A 16,102-nucleotide genomic window follows, 5' to 3' on the forward strand; every position below is an offset into this window, starting at 1 on the left:
AACTGGCAGTCCTGAACTAGGATTTGTAACGGGAGTGCTACCGACCCTAGACAGTACTTGAAAGTGAACCATTTGCTTGTTGGAACAGGCGGTACCTGCAAGAATTGATGACATTGCTGCCTTCCTTTTCACCTCCTCACTGTACCTGCGAATAGAAGAGGTCCTTGTTGCTGACATTTCTTAACAGATTTTTCACAAGTGCATAGTTTTGCATCCAAGTCATGACTATAGAATGACTATTAGCACTGGAAGTTTACCTAGGGAGGAGAAGCCTGGATGTTCAGTGGAGAAACACAAGAGTCCTATAAGCAAAACTGGGGGGGGGGGGGGTGTCATACACAGCACCACAATGCCTCCATTCTTCTCTGGCTCAAACCTCCTTTTTGTCTAGTTTATCTTCACCTGCATTTACACATTCTTCAGATTGTGTGTAGCTGATTTGCCCCAGAGATACGGAACTGCCAAACAATAAAAAACAGAGCAAAGCTTTTTGCTTCCTTTATTTCTAGCAATTACAGACCCCTCCCCAAGGGGCTGCTTTCAATGCTGCACTTCTATATTTTGAGTTTTGCAGGATGGCAACCAGAAAATGGCTGGTCCCGTGGAACTTGGGCATAGGGAAGAAGGCAGCCAAAGTGGTGTCCTCCAGATGTTGTTGTTGGACCCCGATTCCCATCATCCCAGTCAGCATGACCAGTTGTGAGGGATGATGGGAGTCGGAAGTCCAACAATATCTAGAGGACACTTTGCTGTCTACACCATGGCATAGGGTGTCTGATGCTAAGCAGTTCTGGGTGTGGTCAGTGCCTCTAAGGGTAGCCACCTGGAATCCTTCCTTCCTCGAGGTTTCCAAGAGGAAAAGGACAAGGTATAAAAGTAACACATAAAACTATTTTTCTAGTTTGGGAATGGTTGCATCAGGTGCACAAATGAGAGTGTCTGGATTTTTTGTATAGGGATGTTGAAATTCATTTTCTGGCCACTTGTTTTAAACTTTTTAATGGTTTTATGTTATTTTTATTTATTTATTAAATTTATATATTGCCCGTCATCCAAAGATCACAGGGCGGTTTACAATATATAAACACAAAAAACCCACAGCATAACAGCAACAACAAAAAGCAATATCCCCTTCCCTGTTTCTTTATTGCTGTAAACTGCTTTGTTGTTTTTTTATGATATAGTGGTATAAGAATACTTTTATAAATAAATAAAATATGCCTTTTCAAAATATGGCATAAGGAAGGTGACCCAAGCTCTCTGTCCTCCCCTCGCCCCCATTGCTTTCTGTTTCAGCAACGTTTGGGCCTCTTATCTTTTCCTTGCCCTTAGTTCTCTTTTTCGAGGAACACGTCTGGCAGGAATAAATATTTGCTGTGTAGAAAGAGATGGCCATTTTGCAGCCCATGTGAGATTAGAGATTTATAGCCTCTCTTTGTTGTGCAAATCTGCTTCTCCCTATAAAGCTGTTTACCCAAAAAGGGTTGGGCTGCAGGGTCTGATAACCTAGAATTCCATTTTAAAGTAAGTAGAAATCTCTAGGCCTCCACTGTGCCTGTCTAGTAATTCAAGTTAGCCAGCACTTCTGATAAAGTGCGTGAAAAGACCTGTGCACACACCTGACTGTTAATACACCTGTTGAGTAAGCTTTAAATTAGGACTGTCGCCCAGCACTCATTTAGAATAGATCCCAGACCCAGCTGGAGCTCTCTAAACCTTGGACAGGATAGTACTATGCAAAATTGGCAAGTGAAAGGCTTCATTCAATTTGGAACAGTTCTGGTTATTTCCCTACTAAACCATAAAAAGCACCAGTCTCAGATGGGGAATACATTCCTCTTAAAAACCTTTGGCAAGTCAACACGCCCTCTTTCTATACCAGGTTGCAAATGAGTGGGTGTGCCATATGGGCACCAGATCATCCGGACTGTGATTAATAGGAGTATCTCCTTATGCTTGAAGTTCCAGGGCCAAGTCAACCTTCATGTCTTTGAGGACTGGTGCGGTGGCTCCGTGGAACAGCTGAGGAGGAACCTCCACTTTCCGCTGCATCCCCACGTGAGTCTTTTGTATCCTTGTGCCAAATGGAGGGTCCTCTTTTCTTAGGTTCTGCCCAGCTTCCTAACCAACTGTGAGTCAGTGGAGGTTGGTCCCGTATTGGCGAATGGGACACTGTCCCTCCAACCTCACTCCACTTGCCTGCCTTCTTACCTACAACTTCTCGGGGTGTGGCTCCACCTACTGTTGGTCTCCCTGCCTTCCTCCCTACCTGTCCCAATGGGCACCAGCCTCCGCTGCTACAGTCAGCAGACGTTTGCTGCAAATGCTATACACACTTAGCTAGAAGTTATTCCCATTGAATTCACCGGGATTTATTATGAGTAGGGTTTTGACTTGAAGACCCACCAGCTTCATGGTTTGCTAGTTTTTAAGCATTGTGGAAGATACCTGGCCACTGAAATTTACCTCCAGAGAGTAGCCAGAAAGAGGGAGAGAGAGAGAGAGAGAGAGAGAGAGAGAGAGAGAGAGAGAGAGGGAATATCTGTTTTAGCAAGGGCTTCACTGCAAACCCCTTCATGATCCTGGAGAAAGCTGAACTCCTACCACCCAACCACAAAGGGAGCGGTAGGAGCACACTTTGCTCCAGAGTAACAAACGGGGTTTCACTGAACCCCCTGCTAACATGGTGCAAAAAATCTTCAGTTTAGCAAGGCCTTTGATGCAACCCCCTTTGTGATCCTGGAGCAAGGTTCTTTGAAGGTGTGCTGGGAATGTGCCTTCAAAGAGGTTTTTCACCTGACATCATTGTGGGCGGATGAGGGGTTGGGCAGATATAGGGGTAGGGCTGCATGTTTTTCATACTGACAAGGAAAACCCAAACTGTAAAACACTCCAGGAAATGGAGAGCAAGGACCAACCCAGGGCCATTCCTTATTTCAGGTTACTCAGCTTTTGCTCTTCATTTTCTGCTTCTGTGCTCCCTTCTCTACCTTCTCCCCATAGATGCTTCCCTGCCTCCAACCCAATTTAATAATTGCATACTTGCTTTTTCCCATTACACTTTCAGACACGGACTACTCTGAAGAAACTGGCGGCATCTCCAAAATGGACAAACTATGGGCTGCGCATCTTTGGCTATCTGCATCCCTTCAGTGATGGTGAGGGAGAGACTGATATGGGCCCAGGTTGGAGGGAATCTGATGAAAACAGAAGGCTTTAATCCTGCACAAAACAACATTTTACGTTTTTTTTTAGTTATTTTAGGTATTTATGTACCGTTTCCAGATTTTAGAAGGAGGTTCATTCTTATTTGATGCTCATTTGAAAAGAAACTTATTGGGGTTTCTCACAGATGAGCAGTAGGGACGCGGGTGGCGCTGTGGGTTAAAGCCTCAGCGCCTAGGACTTGCCGATCGAAAGGTTGGCGGTTCAAATCCCCGCGGTGGGGTGCGCTCCCGTCGTTAGGTCCCAGCGCCTGCCAACCTAGCAGTTCGAAAGCACCTTCGGGTGCAAGTAGATAAATAGGGACCGCTTTATAGCGGAAAGGTAAACAGCGTTCCGTGTGCTGCGCTGGCTCGCCAGATGCAGCTTGTCACGCTGGCCACGTGACCCGGAAGTGTCTGCGGACAGCGCTGGCTCCCGGCCTATAGAGTGAGATGAGCGCACAACCCTAGAGTCTGTCAAGACTGGCCCGTATGGTTAGGGGTACCTTTACCTTTTACCTTACAGATGAGCAGTAGGGAGCCTGAGACCCTCCAGATGTTGCTAGACCCCAAACTCTCTTAAGCTGGAGTCACATAGAGCCAATGGTCCAGGATGATGGGAGTTGTAGTCCAACAACATCTGGCAGACCATAGCTGCCTCCACCCCTGTAGCAGAGAAAAGATGTGTGACACGCCTTTACAAAATCTTTTCCCATACTGTTGTTTCAAAACATGTATAGCATCTCAACAAGTTTTCCAGAATTTTTTTCCAGATAGCTTGACCCTTTATAATAACCCATTTGATGAGAACAAGGGGGACTGCTTGCAGTTTGCTTTCAGATAGTCCCATGCTGTACTTAGAAGTCTCAGCAATAAGGGCTTCAAAGTGTAGCAACCCCTGATGTCACTAGGATGTCAGGTGACTGACAGGTGGGCATTCCAAGTGGCCTGCCAGGGGTGGGGAGATAATGATCTGGCCTGCAGACTAGAAGAGCTTTGTCACTCCGGATATAGAGGTATTTAGCAAACTTCTTGGCAACCTTGTAAAACTCCCATCCTTGGGGAGCAGCCTTTGCCAACCAAGTGCCCTCCAGATGTTGGACCAGAGCTTGCAGCTGGGTAGTGCTGATGGGAGTTGTAGTCCAACAACCTGTGGCGGGCACCACATATAAATCCTGTTGGATAAATATATATATACCCAGATAAGTCCCAATTATTTCATCAGCAGTATGCATTCTAGTTCATTGCAGTGCCCGTGACAGGAAAAGAGAGTACAATGAGAAAAGTGTAGGTCAGGCAAAGGAGATCACTTGGGACATTATTTTCTGCTGTCATAGCACAAAACGGGAGGTTAAGGTGTCTACATTCTGGTTCTCTCCCCTTCCACCTTCAAAGGAGGGATTAAGGCTTGCCTTCCATTGGAAAAGAAAGCCATTCTCTCTTTGTCTCCCAAATAGAATTTCCTAATGTACCAGTTAATCCCAGGAATCTCTCTCTCTAGGTGAGTTTCAGTTTGCCATTTCTGCCGACGACAATGCAGAGTTCTGGCTGAGTCCAGGCGAGAGCATCTTGGACCTCCAGCTGTTGGCAAGTGTTGGCAAGGTACAGTACCTGGGGCCTGGTGGGGCAGCGGCAATTGGCACTGTAGTCAATGTGCAAGCCTATCAATGGTGTCGCAATAGGCAGTGAACTCCCTCGCAGGATATTGGACATCTACTGTTCTTTCAGCTTTGCTTTGCAACAGCTGGGTGCTGCTCTGCCTCGAGGTTCAAGAATGACTAAAAATACCAATCAACAGCACTGGATCCACAGGAACATAAGGCGAGCCTGTTGGCCCATAAGGCTAATGGCCCATCTCTTCCAGCATCATGTTCTCACGGTGGCTGGCCAGATGTTTATGCGAAGCCTGCAAACTAGGCGTGAGCACTCTGCCCACCTGTGATTCCCAGCAATAATAATAATAATAATAATAATAATAATAATTTATTATTTGTACCCCGCCCATCTGGCTGGGTTTCCCCAGCCACTCTGGGCGGCTTCCATAGAAACCAAAAACCCCACTAAAATATCATACATTAAAAACTTCCCTGAACAGGGCTGCCTTAAGATGTCTTCTGAATGTCAGGTAGTTGTTTATCGTTTTGACATCTGATGGGAGGGCATTCCACAGGGCAGGCGCCACTACCGAAAAGGCCCTCTGCCTGGTTCCCTGTAGCTTTGCTTCTCGCAATGAGGGAACCGCCAGAAGGCCCTCGGCGCTGGACCTCAGCGTCCGGGCAGAACGATGGGGGTGGAGACGCTCCTTCAGGTATACTGGGCCGAGGCCATTTAGGGCTTTAAAGGTCAACACCAACACTTTGAATTGTGCTCGGAAACGTACTGGGAGCCAATGTAGGTCTTTCAAGACCGGTGTTATGTGGTCTCGGCGGCTGCCCCCAGTCACCAGTCTAGCTGCCGCATTCTGGATTAGCTGTAGTTTCCGAGTCACCTTCAAAGGTAGCCCCACGTAGAGCGCATTGCAGTAGTCCAAGCGGGAGATAACTAGAGCATGCACCACTCTGGCGAGACAGTCCGCGGGCAGGTAGGGTCTCAGCCTGCGTACCAGGTGGAGTTGGTAGACAGCTGCCCTGGATACAGAATTGACCTGCGCCTCCATGGACAGCTGTGAGTCCAAAATGACTCCCAGGCTACGCACCTGGTCCTTCAGGGGCACAGTTACCCCATTCAGGACCAGGGAGTCCTCCACACCAGCCCGCCCCCTGTCCCCCAAAAACAGTACTTCTGTCTTGTCAGGATTCAACTTCAACCCATTAGCCGCCATCCATCCTCCAACCGCCTCCAGGCACTCACACAGGACCTTCACCGCCTTCACTGGCTCTGATTTGAAAGAGAGGTAGAGCTGGGTATCATCTGCATATTGATGGACACCCAGTCCAAACCCCCTGATGATCTCTCCCAGCGGCTTCATATAGATGTTAAAAAGCATGGGGGAGAGGACGGAACCCTGAGGTACCCCACAAGTGAGGGCCCAAGGGTCTGAACACTCATCCCCCACCACCACTTTCTGAACACGGCCCAGGAGGAAGGAGCGGAACCACTGTATAACAGTGCCCCCAGCTCCCAACCCCTCTAGACGGTCCAGAAGGATGTTATGGTCGATTGTATCAAAGGCCGCTGAGAGATCCAGCAGAACCAGGAAACAGCTCTCACCTTTGTCCCTAGCTCGCCGGAGATCATCAACCAGTGCGACCAAGGCAGTTTCAGTCCCATGATGAGGCCTGAACCCCGATTGGAAGGGATCCAAATGGTCCGCATCCTCCAGGCGTGCCTGGAGTTGTTCAGCAACCACACGCTCAATCACCTTGCCCAAGAATGGAAGATTTGAGACTGGGCGATAGTTGGCCATACTGGCCGGGTCTAAAGATGGTTTTTTAAGAAGCGGTTTAATGACCGCCTCTTTCAGCGGATCTGGGAATGTTCCCTCACAGAGGGAAGCATTCACCACCCCACAGAGCCCATCGCCCAGCCCTTCCCGGCTTGCTTTTATTAGCCAGGATGGGCAAGGATCAAAAAGACAGGTGGTTGGTTTCACGCGTCCAAGCAGCCTGTCCACATCCTCGGGGGTAACGGATTGAAATTGGTTCCATGCAACTTGACCAGACAGAGCTCCAGCACTCTCCCGCCCCAGCCCTGCTCCCACGGTGGTGTCTAGCTCCTTCCGAATATGAGTGATTTTATCTGCAAAAAACTTTGCAAAATCGTTGCAGGAGATCTTGGGGTCTTTACAAGGCCCCGATGTTAAAGGTGGTTCCGTTAAATTGCGGACCACCTGAAAGAGTCTCCTGCTACTATTTTCTGCAGATGCAATAGAGGCGGCGAAGAAAGTCTTCTTCGCCGTCGCTATCGCCACTTGGTAGGCTCGACGTTGAGCTCTAACCTGTGTCCGGTCAGATTCGGAGTGAGTTTTCTGCCACCGACGCTCTAGCCGTCTCAGCGATTGTTTCATCGCCCTCAGCTCCGAAGAAAACCACGGGGCTGTCCGGGCTCCATGCAATCGGAGAGGGCGCTTCGGAGCCAGACAGTCGATAGCCCTGGTTAACTCCACATTCCAGCGGGCCACCAGGGAATCAGCTGAAAGGCCATCAACATGGGATAAAGCATCCCCTACCACTCTCTGGAAACCATTTGGATCCATTAAGTGGCGGGGGCGGACCATCCGAATTGGTCCCAGCTCCCTGCAGAGGGGAAGGGTCGCGGAGAAGTCCAGTTGCACCAGGAAGTGATCTGACCATGGCACTTCTTTAGTTTCACTTTTACTTAGTGTCAGATCACCCACGTCACTAGAGGTGAATACCAGATCTAAGGCATGTCCATGACTATGAGTTGGGCCCAACTTATTCAGGGACAGCCCCATGGAGGCCATGCTTTCCACGAAGTCCCGAGCGGCCCCTTGTAAGGTCGTGTCGGCATGGATGTTAAAATCCCCTAGGACAACCAAACTAGGTGTCTCCAGGAGAACATCCGCCACGACCTGAAGCAGCTCGGACAGGGAATCCTTGGTGCAGCGGGGAGGTCGGTACACCAAAAGGAATCCTGTACTGCCCCTATTGCCCAACTTCCAGAACATGCACTCAGAAAACTGGGTCTTCCCAGTAGGACGCCTGATGCAAACTAATGACTTCCTAAAAATCACTGCAACCCCCCCTCCCCGCCCACATGACCTGGGTTGCTGTGCGTAAGAGAAACCTGGTGGGCAAGCGGCAGCAAGGACAGGCCCATCCGCTTCATCCAACCAGGTCTCTGTCACACATGCCAGGTCAAATCCTCCATCCACAATCAGGTCGTGGATGGCAGTGGTTTTATTCATCATTGACCTGGCATTACACAGCAACACCTTCAGGTTATGTGGGTTTCCCCTGTTGATTCCAGTATCCATCCGGTCAAGGCCAGACCCGGAGGCAGGGATAGTCTTCAAACAACGACTAAACCTGCCTCCTCGGTAATGACATGGTCTGGTCTTGGCGTAACTCCGCCTCCTGCCCATGATCACCGAGATCGGATGTCCCAGTGCTTCCCCCCCTGTGGAACTTGTCCCAGCCATCGTGTTGGCTGGGGCCCCACTCCCAGGCAGCCCTGATCCCGCCCCTTAAAAACAAAACACAAACTATACAGAACCAATAAAACAACAGAAAACAAAAACAGAACAATTATACTAAAATTAATCCCCAACCAAATATCCATCCCACCCACCCACCCCCAACAAGGGAAAAAGGAAAAAAAGAAATACAAATTTAAATTGCCACCGACTGCTTGAGGACATTTTAAAACACATTGGAACAGGGAAGCAATTGCAGAACACTTCCCAGCTTCCCCAAAAGTTTGTTCCAAATAAGGGCCTGGGCCACGCCCCCTGGGCCAGATGGAAAAGGCCCTGGAAGGGAGCAGGCCCTGCAGTCCTCACCCAGCCGATGGTCTGAGGCTTCCCTGCAGCAGGAGTCCCTTTATAGCCGGGAGAGAGGGCCTGGGCCACGCCCCCTGGGCCAGATGGAAAAGGCCCTGGAAGGGAGCAGGCCCTGCAGTCCTCACCCAGCCGATGGTCCGAGGCCTCCCCGCAGCAGGAGTCCCTTTATAGCCGGGAGAGAGGGCCTGGGCCACGCCCCCTGGGCCAGATGGAAAAGGCCCTGGAAGGGAGCAGGCCCTGCAGTCCTCACCCAGCCGGTGGTCCGAGGCTTCCCTGCAGCAGGAGTCCCTTTATAGCCGGGAGAGAGGGCCTGGGCCACGCCCCCTGGGCCAGATGGAAAAGGCCCTGGAAGGGAGCAGACCCTGCAGTCCTCACCCAGCCGATGGTCCGAGGCCTCCCCGCAGCAGGAGTCCCTTTATAGCCGGGAGAGAGGGCCTGGGCCACGCCCCCTGGGCCAGATGGAAAAGGCCCTGGAAGGGAGCAGGCCCTGCAGTCCTCACCCAGCCGGTGGTCCGAGGCTTCCCTGCAGCAGGAGTCCCTTTATAGCCGGGAGAGAGGGCCTGGGCCACGCCCCCTGGGCCAGATGGAAAAGGCCCTGGAAGGGAGCAAGCCCTGCAGTCCTCACCCAGCCGGTGGTCCGAGGCTTCCCTGCAGCAGGAGTCCCTTTATAGCCGGGAGAGAGGGCCTGGGCCACGCCCCCTGGGCCAGATGGAAAAGGCCCTGGAAGGGAGCAGGCCCTGCAGTCCTCACCCAGCCGGTGGTCCGAGGCCTCCCCGCAGCAGGAGTCCCTTTATAGCCGGGAGAGAGGGCCTGGGCCACGCCCCCTGGGCCAGATGGAAAAGGCCCTGGAAGGGAGCAGGCCCTGCAGTCCTCACCCAGCAACTGGCGTTCAGAGGCATATAATGCCTTTTGACAATGGAGGTAGAACATAGCCAGCATATCCTTTAGTAAATTATTGAACACTTGCATTATTTAACTTGGGAAGGGCTCACAGCTGCTCAGTAAGCAAACAAGGAGTGTGTTGCAACTCCATTTGCTTGAGGAATAACGTAAAGGGGACTTTTTCTGTCTTTGTACAGACTGGGAAGGAATGGACGGCACCTGGGGAGTTCGGGAAATTCAAGAGCCAGAAGTCGAGGCCAGTGAAGTGAGTGAACTACATAGCTTCTGCTTCTGTTTTGCCCAGCAGGCTGCAAGTCTACTCAGTTGTCACGGACCACCAAGGACCAACGCAGCCTCTTGCCCTGCATTAAACACGATCGGCATGCATTCTCCCATACTGATCTCCAAGTTTTTAATAATACTGTTTTAGAACATTGCAACTTCAAGTGTGTGTGTGTGTGTGTGTGTGTGTGTGTGTGTGTGTGTGTGTGTAAGTTAAGGTTACCAGACATCCCCATTACCCGGGGACAGTCCCCAGATTTACAAACCAGTCCCCTGACAAAATCCATCCATTCCGACTGAAGTTGAAAAGTGTCCCTGGATTCATTGAAAGAAATCTGGTAACCTTAGTGTAAGTACCGGTAAATTAAGCTTTCTCCTTATCAGTAGTGTGCTCTGTGTCCTGATTAAACCTTAAAATAACTTGAGAGTGCCCCCTGGTGGCTATTGTCTGTATTTCCTAGAGACAAACTAATTTCTCTCTCTCTCTCTCTCTTACTTTTCTCTGATGAGAAAAATTTCCCCTAGGATTCTCAATAATCAAAGGGCAACTATGGATTCAATCAGCCAATATTGTCCATGTCTAGGCTGCAATAATCATTTGACAACCGTGCCATCTGAAAATTAGCCATCCACCCTGTCTTGTGTTGCTCCATTTCCCTGCTTTGAGGAACTGGAAGTTGTGGCTTCTGTAACTCTTGAGCTGCATGCACAGCACAGGTTTGAAGCGCAGTCTCTCTTCCTGTGCTCCGGATGTTTCTTCTGCTTCTGGATAATCACACCCACACCATACATGGCTTCCCCCACGGAAATATTGGGAACTGTAGTTCACAGAGCTGCAATTTCCAATACCCTTAACAAACTACAGTTCCCAGGATTCTTTGGGGTGAAGTCATGTGCTTTAAATGCATGGTGTGTACACAGTCCAAGGGGCTGAAGGCTCCACTGTGACTCCTACCCAGGCAGGTGCTCTTGTATACTGCTAGCCAGGGACCTCAGCTGTGGTTTTGAAGTTCCTGCCTGGATCACCATTTCCTTAGTTCCTGAGAGAGACAGGAGGGTATAGAACTGCCCAGGAACCCAACCCAAGGCAGCTGGTATGGCAATCTCAACTCCTGAGGCAGGGATGGTTGGATCCAGTGACTCCATAGTTTCTAATCCTGCTGCTCCTCCAGGGACACTTCAGGTTCTAGGTCTGGGCAGGACTGAACTCTGACACTCTGTCAGTCTTTCAAATTGCACAGGTTGACGCTGTCAGCAATGGCAGAAAGTATCCTCCTCCCCCTCCCATGGGGACTTTGCCATTAGATGAATTGACTTGTTCATTGCCTAATTTGAGCAGAGATGAAGGAAAACATAGAATTCAGTGGCTATATCCCTTAGCTGGAAGGAATAATTCATCAAAGGCTTAAATAGAACTCCAACCCAGTTTGAGTTATTGAAAGACATCACTGTACAGAACAAATGGAATCCACCCTCTTTTGACCAAAGAGTAGATACAGTCTTGTAGTCCAAAGTGATGTGACTACTTCAGTTTTCGTGATTACTTAAGTGGGGAAAGATGTTCTGCATTAATAGTGTTTCTTTGTCCTCTTCCCTCTCGCAGGTTGTCTGCCATGAGCAAGTACTACTTTGAGGTGCTACACAAGCAAGATGACAAAGGAACAGACCATGTGGTAGTGGCAGTGAGTACTCTGCCTAGGGCTGCATTCAGATGGCACTTTATTTCATCATCCCGACATTTCCTTCCCAACTCATTTTTGCATCTTTCCCACATACTCAGAGAAGACCAATTAATTGATCACTTGAAGTGTCAGACATACTCCTGAGTGTTGCATTGTTGCTGTTTTTAATTTAAGAAGACTAGAAAATAATGTACAGCAGGCAGATGACAAATACTAAATTCAATTGAGCAACCAAAACAGTAACTGCAATGTATTCTTCCAATACTGTACATCTAATAATGCCAAAGGCACACACCAAGCTTTCTCAGAAGCAATGATTAAATTAAACAATGAGCAATATTTGATAGTTTTGCTCATCTGCTTTTCCCTGGATATTCCTCCTTTGTGGAAAGCCTCACTATCTTCACGCACAGTGTAATATATTAACAGGATCTGAAATTGGGAAAGGATTCCTTGACTTTGTAGATCACAATTGTATATTGTTTACCGAATTACCTTGCATCAGTCATGTATAAGTACAGAAGAGGTTAGGGCTCTTAATAGTTGTGCAGAAGAGGAAATTTTAGCAAGGGCAGCCTTTTCTACACAACTATTAAAGGTACAGGAGCCCCCATGCTGTCTCATTTGGGCCACCAGACCTATATAGCAGTCCATCAGGGCAACAAATCTCCTGGCTTTTCTGCTTGCTAGAGATCTGATAATCCACAATATGTAAGCAGTGGACTTTATATAGCTTGGCAAACTCCTAGTCGTGTGGGTCTGTTGTAGACAGATCTCTCTTTCCTTTCCTAATTGTCAAATTTATAAACTTTGAATGCATCCGTCTTTCTTTTTCAGTGGAAGCTGAATGACCCAGAAACCAAGTTTGCTGTTATTGACTCTGAATCCCTCTCCCTTTATGCTAGTAAGTATCTTCCCCTCCTGCCCCCCCGGGACTAATAAGGCCAAATGGGCTTTTTGTTGCTGTTGGTCTTCCTTCCTTCCTTCCTATCAACAGAAAAGCTTTGCCTCTAACCACAGCACATCCTAGGCAGATGCAGAAATATTGCACTATACCCTTCTTCACTTCATACCAAGTTTATTTCATAGGCTTTCGAGAGGCTTTCGAGAGAGGGCAGAAAATAGCCTGGGAGGCTTGTGAAATGGGACTTGCATGTAATTTACAGAAATTTGGAATTCAGGTTGGGTTGCCAGATTAGCATTTAAAAATAAGGAGCACTTTGAGCTGTGAAATCCCTTGAAGCTTGTTAGCAGTATGTGACAGAACTGACAAGAGTTAGAGTTGCAAGAAGAAGAATATATCCAGCTGTCCTAAGAAGGTGAATTATTCCTTCTTCCTTCCTTTCTACCCTTTCCCGCTGTTTCTCTCCCCACCCACCCCAATGTGCTTTAGATGAAACGCTTTTGAAAATGGACGAAGTTGGTCACATCCCGCAGACACTGGCTACGAATCCAAAACAGATTGTGTACAATCAGGGTGCAATGGAGCACTCAGCTGACATGCTCAAGCCTGACCCCCGGGACACCATTTATAAATGTAAGCATCTAGCTTGCTGCCAGAGCATTGGTTTGCAGCCTTAGATGGCTTTGCTTGGGGCTGATCTAGATACAAAAGAGAACAAGCTCCTATGTATTTAATGGTTGGTAGGAGCTCTCTCCCGACTGCCTTATGCTGATCTGCTTCTGTCATGGCGTCTCATTTGTTTTCTGTTTCTCAGTGCCTCTCGTAAGGAAGTCGCAGTTGCGCAAGATCCTTCCAGACTGCCCTTACAAACCAAGCTACCTGGTCAATGGATTCCCTCTGGAGCGCTATCAAGGGCTTCAGTTTGTAAGTCTTAATTCTCAACTCAAGTCTTTGCCCAGCTTGCGGCTGCTGCTAACACTGAAGCTTAGGTTAAAGGCTGGCTTTCCTTTTAGGAAGGTGTGTGTAGTTGTCCACGGTGGCATGTGATGTTAGTGGATCATCAAATCGTGATCTATTGCTCCACTGTCATTTTTGTGTGTGCTTGCATGAACTTTCTTTCAAAGTGGTAGCTGGATGTGAGCTCACATGGTGATGCCCAAGCTCAGTAGCTAAGACTGCCTCTGTTTTGCTTGCTCTGCTCCTCTAAGTTCAAATGTATCTTCTCCACTTATCTTGGGGCCTTAGTAGGGAACAGCTCAATTTTGGTTGCCACACATTTGATTGGCCGAACACCAGTGGCATTCATTCTTTCTCCAGTTTAGGCGCTAACTGGGATAAGTTGCCACACTGAGTTTACACTTTCTTTTAACCAGTTCACCCAGACGAGGACATTCCCGTAACATGAAATAATGAATCTCTGTAGTGCAGAGCTTTCTAAACTTTTCATGTTGGTGACGCACTTTTTAGACATGCATCATTTTGCCACACAGTAATTCAGTTTTACTAGCAAACCGGAGGTTAAACTAACCACTTTCCAGCCCCACCCCCCCAGGAGGAGCGTGGGGCATGTTCACGTGACGCACCTACACACTGCAGCCGACACACAAACATGTCGCGACACATAGTTTGGAAAGCTCTGCTGTAGTGGATCAGACAACATCACAGACCTTAAATACCTTATGGGAAATGCAATTGATTATTTTGAGCAGAACTTGATGGTCATTTGAGTAGCATAGATGCTCAGTTACCCTGAAATTGCAGCTGCTGTCATGTGCTTCACTGTTTGTTTCTCTTACAGAAGAGTTAAGCCCAGGGCTTTAAATGTTGTTCTTGTTAACATATATCAGCTACCTGAGAGCCAGTGTGGTGTAGTGGTTAAGAGCGGTAGTCTCGTAATCTGGGGAACCGGGTTCGCGTCTCCGCTCCTCCACATGCAGCTGCTGGGTGACCTTGGGCCAGTCACACTTCTTTGAAGTCTCTCAGCCCCACTCACCTCACAGAGTGTTTGTTGTGGGGGAGGAAGGGAAAGGAGAATGTTAGCCGCTTTGAGACTCCTTAAAGGGAGTGAAAGGCGGGATATCAAATCCAAACTCTTCTTCTTCTTTCAAGCTCAAAAATAAGGAAAAGAGCTTCTAAATGTTTACAGGTGGTTATCTCTCTTTTGTTTTCGAATAAGTGACTACAAAATCAATAGCACAATCATTGTCCTTGGTATGGAAAACTAAGCATCTCTCTCAAAATTCTACACACGTACACAACAGTCAGTATAAATAAATCTGAGGCAAGTTTATTGATTTTGGGGCTAATAGACCTGAGCTGTGCTCTGAAAACTTTGGCTGTCCCTGATCACACAAAATAGTTCTGAAGTTTAGTTTTAGTACTGATATTTAGTACTGATATTTTTTGTGTGTGGACTCCTCCCCTCCCTTTTTAGGTCCATTTGTCATTTGTATATCCCAATGACTACACTCGTTTGACGCACATGGAGACACATAACAAGTGCTTTTACCAGGAAAATGAATATTTCCTGAACAGGTAAAGCCTTCCTTCTTGGTAACTGAACTCTGTTGCTTTGTCACTGGAAAGCAGGGGCTGAATTTTAGGAGAAAGGCATTTTTAAATAAAATATGTAAACTTTTTTTTGCTGTAGAAAGTCTTTTCAGTAACTTGGTTCCTGCTAAACATGATGGGATCTGAGGGTGCCGGGTGCCTTCAGAAAGTCAAAAGGAATAAAGGAATAAAGACTGCTTCACACCGGATTATTCCCTACATGTTTTTCTACATGGAAGAGAGATCTGTATTGCCTTATGCAAGCAGAATCTAAAGCTGCTACCAAGGTCCTGTTCACTGCCCTCACTTATTCAGTTAGCATTTATTATCTGTTTCTGTATCTAGCATGGAGTCCATGTCAGCTTGCAGTATATTTTTTGTTTCTGTCACTCAGTCCATGTAGCTATATAAATCCCCCTTCTTTTTACCTAAATATCTGGCTATCCAAATGCACTAGATACTCCCTACCCAGAATATTTGCTCGAAAGAGGGTTCGCAGTACCAGTATTGCAAGAAATAATTTTAAATAAGCTGCAATATACTTTTGGAACTGAAAAATAAGTAGGTTGCATTGCCACAAGGTGGATTACAAGTGGAAGGAATGGGGCTGTATCAGGATTAAGGGCCAGTTTATACGATCAGCACATTAAAAAACAAACTAGGTTGTGGAGATGAAGGGAACAGCCCAGACTTCTCTGTCATGTTATGTTTTCTGTGGTCAGAGAGTTTTATCAAGGGAATAGCATAAACATGCAACCTGCTACCTGCAGCCTGTAAGTAGTACAGTCCAGGCAGACTTTTACCACTTGATTCTACTGGCTGCATAAAATGACTCCCCTTAAGCAGAAGAGATGTTTAGCAGAGCAGAAATGTTGCATGCTGGCTAAGCTTAAAGAGTGCAGCAATTGTAATGCCTGGGTTTCCTTTTTAACTCCTGCAGGTTTGGATTCTTCAGGTATGTGAAAATGGACAAGCCAGAGGGGAGGAATTCAGATTCTGAGGAAACAACTAAGTTGCCAGGTATGGAAAAACCTGGAAAAGTTGTTTTATGGTTGACTAATGAGTGATAAAGAAGAGAGAGACTGCAATGGGCAGAATCGGAGGAGGTGGTTTCGTATCTACATCAAACGAAGAACAA

The 16,102-nt window shown here is 47.7% G+C and overlaps 1 protein-coding gene across 2 annotated transcripts in view; it reads left to right on the forward strand.

Moving 5' to 3' along the window:
- Positions 1-16,102, forward strand: part of B4GALNT3 (beta-1,4-N-acetyl-galactosaminyltransferase 3) — a 75,501-nt gene that overhangs the window by 48,161 nt on the left and 11,238 nt on the right. For both annotated transcript variants that reach the window (XM_028746629.2, XM_028746630.2), the window contains exons 4-13: positions 1,963-2,058; positions 3,068-3,158; positions 4,705-4,805; positions 9,744-9,811; positions 11,432-11,510; positions 12,348-12,414; positions 12,904-13,047; positions 13,229-13,338; positions 14,849-14,949; positions 15,905-15,984. In XM_028746629.2, the coding sequence (XP_028602462.2) occupies positions 1,963-2,058; positions 3,068-3,158; positions 4,705-4,805; positions 9,744-9,811; positions 11,432-11,510; positions 12,348-12,414; positions 12,904-13,047; positions 13,229-13,338; positions 14,849-14,949; positions 15,905-15,984 (937 nt within the window). The remainder of the gene's footprint in view (positions 1-1,962; positions 2,059-3,067; positions 3,159-4,704; positions 4,806-9,743; positions 9,812-11,431; positions 11,511-12,347; positions 12,415-12,903; positions 13,048-13,228; positions 13,339-14,848; positions 14,950-15,904; positions 15,985-16,102) is intronic.

Source organism: Podarcis muralis, chromosome 10, assembly GCF_964188315.1.
Source record: "Podarcis muralis chromosome 10, rPodMur119.hap1.1, whole genome shotgun sequence".
Taxonomy (NCBI): Eukaryota; Metazoa; Chordata; class Lepidosauria; order Squamata; family Lacertidae; genus Podarcis; species Podarcis muralis.